We start from the raw sequence: 7,004 nt of genomic DNA on the forward strand, positions 1-7,004 counted from the left end.
GGAATCCTAAATTTGCCTGAACAAGTCTACCTCAGAAGTTTTCATAAGCAGCTAGATGTTCATACAAATTGAAAAACCTAGGACTACTTGCTTGGATTTAAACAAAGCCCACGGGAGTATAACTAAAATGTTGAAATCAGCATGGAGAAGTCTTTATTTAAATATTAACTAATAACTCTGTGGTTGTATGTTTTGTTTGTGTGTTTTTTGTTTCTTTTGATTTGTTTCTGGCTAGCTCATCAGAGTTGTAACAAGCTCAATTAAAGTGCAAGGAATCCTGTCTTATGCCTGTGTCATACTCTTCTATTTGGGGTAAGATTAACTATTCTTTAATATGTTTTCGGTTGTACAATCAAGTATATATGCAAGATATAATGGAAGTTAATTGCAACCAAATCACCCTCCACCTATTCTCACTGACCCAGGGCTCCCTTAACAACACATACCTCCAGATTTTCTCATGACTTGGTGAGAGTCAGTGAAATATGCTGCTCTTTGGTACTAGTATTAATAAGCACTTTAGATTTTATTTTAATCTTCAGCAAAATCAGTTAAAGCTCTTTCTGCTTAGGATTTCAATTGCACTCCTATTTCCTTTCACAATAAAATCTGTCCTTACAATCAGACATTTTCCTATGTTTAAAAACATCTTTAACTCAGTGAATCCATGGGGCTCTCCCCAACGAGGTTTTGCTCAGCTTCTAGGAGTTAGGTTTCCCCCCTTGCCATCAGGCCTCTGTCCTGCATTATCTCCCAACCCACGTCATCAGTCCCGTGATTGGTGGCTGTGGTTTGACACTGAGCACTTGGGGAAATTGTGTTGAGGCAGGGAGTCCAGGGCCTTGATTTCTCCTAGAGCCTGCCCCTTCTTCATACTTCAGGGACTGACTCACAGATTCTAAAGCTCAAGGAACCACACACCTCTCTCAGTTTGACATTTAAAACCATGAGATCCTGCTTCTCTGGTGCAGATGCTCACGTAGCGCTCCAAAGTTCTTGGCTTTGTGCCTTGCTCATCAAGGGCTGTTGCTGTAATTGTTCTCATCTTTATTTAACAAAATATTCTTGTGTTTTTCTTTTGACCTAAACTAGGAAGTAAAGCATGTGTATGCAACATTGAAAAACTTTTGTTTAGTTACAGTTGTGTGTGTGTAATTCACCAAAGTGGACATACTTTAATCTGAATGAAAATTCACATCCCCTCCCCCCACACCTCATCACTGTACATTGATAGTCCACAGAGGCCCAGCTGCTCACCGACCTTACTACTCCACTCATTTCTCCTTATTACTTTATATCAAGGTAGTGCCCAAATTATCCTCCCCTCCTTCAAAATCTTTCCCAGACTGCCTTTTCCCTGAAGCCTCCTTTATTCTCTGACCTCACCATCCCAGGACTCTCTCTTGAGTGTGGACAAGTCAGATTTCAGTTGGGCCTTATGGCACACAGTGCTGGACTGTCTCCCCACTGCCCCGGGTTCCACTTCTTTCCCCCTAGACTTGCCATGGCCGACCTGCAGGAGGAAGGCCAGCGGCCTCTGCCCTCCTCCTGCGGCCAGCACGCCTCAGTGAGCACTTGCTAGGTACCAGGTACTGGTCCCGGGGCAAGACCAAGGCCATGGCTTTGTGGCACTGAAATTCTAGTGGAAAAATAGGCAACAACTAGAAAAGCAAATCTCTGTAAGGTGACAGTTTGTAGTAATTATCAGGAAGAAAAATAGGGTCGTGTAAGGAGATCGAGAACAGCTGAAATACCTGCCTTCCAGCCCCTCTGGTGAGCTGGTGTTCAGTGGAGACCAGATGGAGAGAGAGCAAGCCATGCAGACACCTGGGAGGATAGCAGATTCGGCAGAGGTGACATAGGACAGGCCTGACAGGAGCAGCAGCAGGCAGCCCGGCGGCCAGAGCACAGTGGTCCAGACCAAACGTTACAGAGGGGACTCGGCAGCCCTCAGAAGGGCTCAGGTTCTGGCTGAGAGAAGGAGGAAACCCTGGAGGCTTCCAAGCAGAAGAGGGCTAGGTCCAGCTGGCTTCCGGCCAGGACCACTCTGGCGGCTGTGTGGAGAATGCCCTGGAGTGCGGCAAGAGAAGAAGCAGACCTCAGGCCAAGTCAGGAAGCGGTTACGGGTCTCCTGGGGACAGGGGACTATGGCAGTCACTCCAGTGGTAGCAGTTGGAGTGCTAACACTTTGTCAGCTGGTGCATATGTTGAAAGTAGAGCCAGACAGGACTTGTGGATGAATGATGGGATGTGAGGTGTAAGGGAACCAAAGGAATCAAGTATGATTGCAGGGTTTGGGGCCCAGGGAATGAGGGTAACGGAATTGCCATTCTGCGATAGGGAAGCCTATGAGAAATATAGGCAGGTGTGGTTTTGTGGGGTTTTCTTTCGTGTTTTGGAAGGTTGGGTTGGAATCAAGAGTTCAGGCTTGGCTTTAGTAAGTTTGAAATCCTGTTAGATATCCCCAAGGCAGAATGAGGAAAGCAAGGAAGGTATAAGTAAGGAGTTCCGAGCATAGTTGGGTCTGAGGGTAAATTGGGGAGTGTTTTGCATGTGAAAATCCTTAGGGTCATGGATCCATGTGAGGTCCTCCCTGGATATTTGCTGTCTTAGCTCCTGGAGGGGAGAATCTAGGGGCAGTGAAGGAACCCGTTTGCTTCTTTCTTTGACCTCCCTGCCACGTGCCTCCTTAGCCTTGCCCCCACTGATTCGCAGTTTCCTGTCATTGCCAGGATCTCACCTCAGCCATAGAGACAGCAGCCGCCTCTTCATTCACAGTAACACTGTTAGTGGGGTCTGGGGTATCATTTAAGGTCCCCCGTACATGAGAAGATACCAACATGAAGGATTGAAGGATATTTTTTCAGAATTTTTTTGCCAGATTTGTATCAGATACCTTAAAATGTCATATACATTTTGGCCCCAGAAATTCCACTTCTGTCATAGCTTTCTACACAGTTATCTTAAGGAAATACAGATTTAACCTAAGTTTTCCTAATTAGAAACTTTTAAATAGAAACAAAATACTGGAAATAACCCAAATATGCAGAAATTTAGGGCATTAGTGGGCTTTGTTATATGATAACTCAAACAGTGAAATATTATATTAAAATAATGTCCCTGAGGAACATTAACTGGTAGGGAAAATATTCATAATAATACACTGTTATGTAAAACAATAACAACATTTAATAAAATAGCAAAATTGGTTGACATTGCTGTATGCCAGGTACTATTCTGAGCACTGACTGGAATCATCTCTGGATTTGTGGCTAAGAAATGCACCCAGGTCCACACAGGGTCTAAGCAGTGAGTCAGGCAGGATTTGAGCTCGAACACTTGGGCATCCAGAATCTGCCCTGGCCCCAAACTCTAGCCCCTACTGCCTTGTAAAATAGACCCCATTCCTAAATAGTGGAAAAAGTACAGATTAGTATAAACTCATCATAAAAATGACCAAAACATAGTATATCAAATGTCACAGTGAGTAACGCTGGACTCTGGGATTAGAAGTTATTTTTTATTCATCTGCATTTATAAAATACATTTGTTTTGCAGTGAAAGAATAAATGTTAAATAATTTGGTACCAGGTAAAACTTCTGAGTGGTACAATTTCTTGTTGTAATGAGAACAAAGGAATTGATCAGGCATTTTCCCTTGATGTAAAGAAGCCTCACTGGAAACTGGCCCATCCCAGACTTTGGCCTCTGGCTTCCAGGCCCACACTCCTCACCTGGCCCCGTGCCCTCTCGTTAGCAGTGGTAGGAGATGGCATTCATGGTGATTGAGATGAATTCCAACTGTGGTTTGTTTTTTTCTGGTTTTAGGTTGATATCCCTGAAAGTACTTAACAGCATCGTGCTATTGGGGAAATCATGCCAGTATGTGAAGGAGGCCAAGATGGAAGAAAAGTTGTTTAATCCCCCTCCAGCCAGCGCACCAGGGAAACCACCTAATAAATCACAGAACAAATGTAAACCCTCTCAAGGTACATTTGGTTCCTTCCATCACTTGTATGAATCATTTTCCAAAGAGTTAATGATCTGAATTTTCTTAGTAAATCACCGTTTGGTCAGTTTCACAATGCTTTCAAGAATTGATTTCACTTTGCTGAGTTGTTTTTAATGTTTATATTTTAGATCTCATCACAGATACACCTAATGCAGTGCTCTGAGTTTTTACATTTATTCCTTGTCTAGAAGTTGATCCTTGAGCGCCTGCTACACGGCAGGCCCAGGGGATACAGCAGCCGGAAAGAAAGGCAGCACTGATTCTGACTTGTTGGGGAGACAGGGAGGAAGTGAGGGGTCAGTCATGCCGTAGAAAAAACTAAAGCCAGGTCTGGAAAGGAAATGTGACTGGGAGTCTGAAGCTCCCCCAGCTAAGGAAAGGGCACCTTCCCAGGAAGACCACCAGCCCCATGTGCCAAGGCCCAGGGTGGAAACCAGCAGGTGCTGGGCATGCCGGGGGACCACAAAGGCCAGGTGGCTGGTGTGGACCCACCCCATGGGAGGGGACTGGAGAAGGAGTCAGAGAGGCCCCCTTACTGCTATGCAGACTGTGGCTTTTACTGTGTGGGAAGGATCTGTTTCACAGGTAGGAAGTGCATTTCAGACAAGGGTCTCAGTGTCCGTGTAGAGTGCTTTGGAGATGAGACCACAGTCCAGACACCATTCAGGAAGGTGTTGCAGAAGGAGTAACTTGATCCAGCTGACGTTTTAAAAGGATCACTCTCCAGCTTTATGGAAAGGAGACTCAAGGAGAGTGAGCCCAGAGACAGAGGCCAGCCGGAAGGTTGCCTGGCTCAGAATGGGGCTTAGTGGTGTGAGTAGGGAGAGCTGGCCAGATTCCAGATAGATCTGGAAGAACACAGGATTTGCTGATGAGGTTTCACAATGAAAGAGACAGAGTGAGGGGTGATTCTAGGGTTGCTGGCCTGGAAGATTGGGAGGAAGAAGTGGAACACTGATGTAGTTTTTGTCATTTAATGGCAGTTCCTTGTCTGTTCCATATCTGTTCTTGTGACTTTTCATTTAAATGGCTTATTTTTAAGTAGGTGGAGCCTCTGGGTGCCAGGTAATATACACAATGCTGGAGATACAGAGATAAAAAATCATGCCTGCAGGGCCTCACAGACTGACCGGGGAGATGGCAAAAGTGGATAATGCAGAGAGGGGAGCGGGTTGTTGACAGGCATGGACGGGCCAGGAGAGGCTCCCTTCCTGGAGGTGGTGATGCCTAAACAAATCTCAAGGGGTAGAAGAAGTGGGTCCAGGTGAAAGGACCTCTGCTTTGGACTTCCCATAGGTAGAATGCTCAGGGCTGCTAAGGTGTCTACACAGAAGAGGTTGGATGTCCTAGGGTCTGCCTCCCCTTGACGTCCTGATTGTAGCAGCCAGTGCTGACTTTTCGGGCAACAATCATATTAGGACTTGGTCATGTAGGAGGGAGTTTGTTGTATGGGAGTTCTCATCTTCCCAAAATCAGGTAGTGGTGTTAGTTGTGTGATAGGATCCACGTAATAGCCTTTCTGTAAAAGTTTAATCAAACAAATGGCGGAGCCTCAGAGTTTCATTATAAACTATGACTGCTCTACATGCCCCAGGCTATTTGGTGATCGCTTGCTTTACCTGAAAGTATGGATGATGGACACTTCTTTCCATCCCTACTCTCTTGGTAAGTTTGTGTATATTATAAGTTGGGGGGAAAATCCTTTTCTAATTAGTTGGATCTGTTTTCCCACAGAAGAAAGCCTGTCCGCTTCGGTCACGAGCCAGCCTGTTCATCCAAAGGAAAATGTCATCCCATTACTTGTGGCAAGCAGTTCTGATCAGTTTCTGACCACTCCAGATGGCGATGAGAAGGACATAACGCAGGAAAGCTCTGAATTAAAGCACAGATCCTCAAAGAAAGATCTGTTAGAGGTAGACAGGTTCACAATCTGTGGAAACCGAATCGACTGAACTCTGCGGCCTCTTGTGCCCAAGATGCAGAGTCCCGGGCCAGGAGATGCTCCGCTCCCGGGACGGACAGATGCAAAACATGGCCCTTAAATATTTATTTAAAAACTTAAATTATTAATGGAAAGCGAATCTTAATATCTTTCTTCCAGTAACGGGGTTTGGCTGCCGCTCAAGCCGCAGAAAAGCAGCGACCTCCAGCCTGGACTCTGGAAACCTGACTGGTTGGAGGAGCCCCTCCTGCTCGGCAGGGAGCAGTTACCCCCGGGCCTCACGGGCGAAACGTCAGACCACTCTGCTTCGTCAGTCCTCACTTCCAGAACATGGAATTTTGCCTCAAGGCCTCTTCAGTACAAGGATATACCTGGAAAACTGTGAAGCTTTTCCCATGACATTACCTTTCCAGTCCCGTACTCTTTTCACAAACAGTTTTCAAACTGTATTTCATCTGCCAAAGCATTAAAAAAAGGTAATTAAACTTAAGATAAATGTTCTTACCACCAGAATAATCCTCGAAGATGTATCTGAATTAATCGGAATAAAAGGCTACCTAAAATAATTCATGATGAATAGTAGCATTTTATAGGAAAAAACCCTAAGCCAGTTTATTTAAAAAATATTCATTACTGAAGGTTGCATCACGGAGAAAAATGTTCCGTAATTTTTCAGTTTACTCTTTAAAGCAAAATGTGAGCTGTGTATTGTTCCATTGCAATGGATAAAATAGAAATACCCTTACAAAAAGGCACTTTTTTATACTGAAAAAGCAGAGCAGTGTTAACTTTAATGTATAGTTAACTGGTTTCGCTTTAAAACTAATTGCTTCATAAATTGTTACGGTTCAAAGGATTTGGTGTCGCATGGGCTGAAGAACTGTCCGTGTACAAAATCCAAAGGTGTCAACTTTAACAGAGTTGTACAGTGACAGCTTTAAAGTGAATACTCTAAATGGTTTGGGCAGCGTCTTGCTTGGACTTAAAAACACGGGAGTCCTGCTGAGTGGAGCGTCCGTGGGGGTGCCTGTGCTGGGGGCCGCGTGTTCG

The 7,004-nt window shown here is 44.9% G+C and overlaps 1 protein-coding gene across 3 annotated transcripts in view; it reads left to right on the forward strand.

Moving 5' to 3' along the window:
* TAPT1 (transmembrane anterior posterior transformation 1) overlaps nt 1-6,444 on the forward strand; it is a 57,040-nt gene extending 50,596 nt beyond the window's left edge. For all 3 annotated transcript variants that reach the window (XM_032854602.1, XM_032854608.1, XM_032854614.1), the window contains 3 exons: nt 236-312; nt 3,829-3,989; nt 5,747-6,444. In XM_032854602.1, coding sequence (XP_032710493.1) covers nt 236-312; nt 3,829-3,989; nt 5,747-5,964 — 456 coding nt within the window. In that variant the 3' untranslated portion in view covers nt 5,965-6,444. The remainder of the gene's footprint in view (nt 1-235; nt 313-3,828; nt 3,990-5,746) is intronic.
* Nucleotides 6,445-7,004: the final 560 nt, after the last annotated feature.

Source organism: Lontra canadensis, unplaced genomic scaffold, assembly GCF_010015895.1.
Source record: "Lontra canadensis isolate GAN:19392208 unplaced genomic scaffold, GSC_riverotter_1.0 scaffold1, whole genome shotgun sequence".
NCBI classification, from domain to species: domain Eukaryota; kingdom Metazoa; phylum Chordata; class Mammalia; order Carnivora; family Mustelidae; genus Lontra; species Lontra canadensis.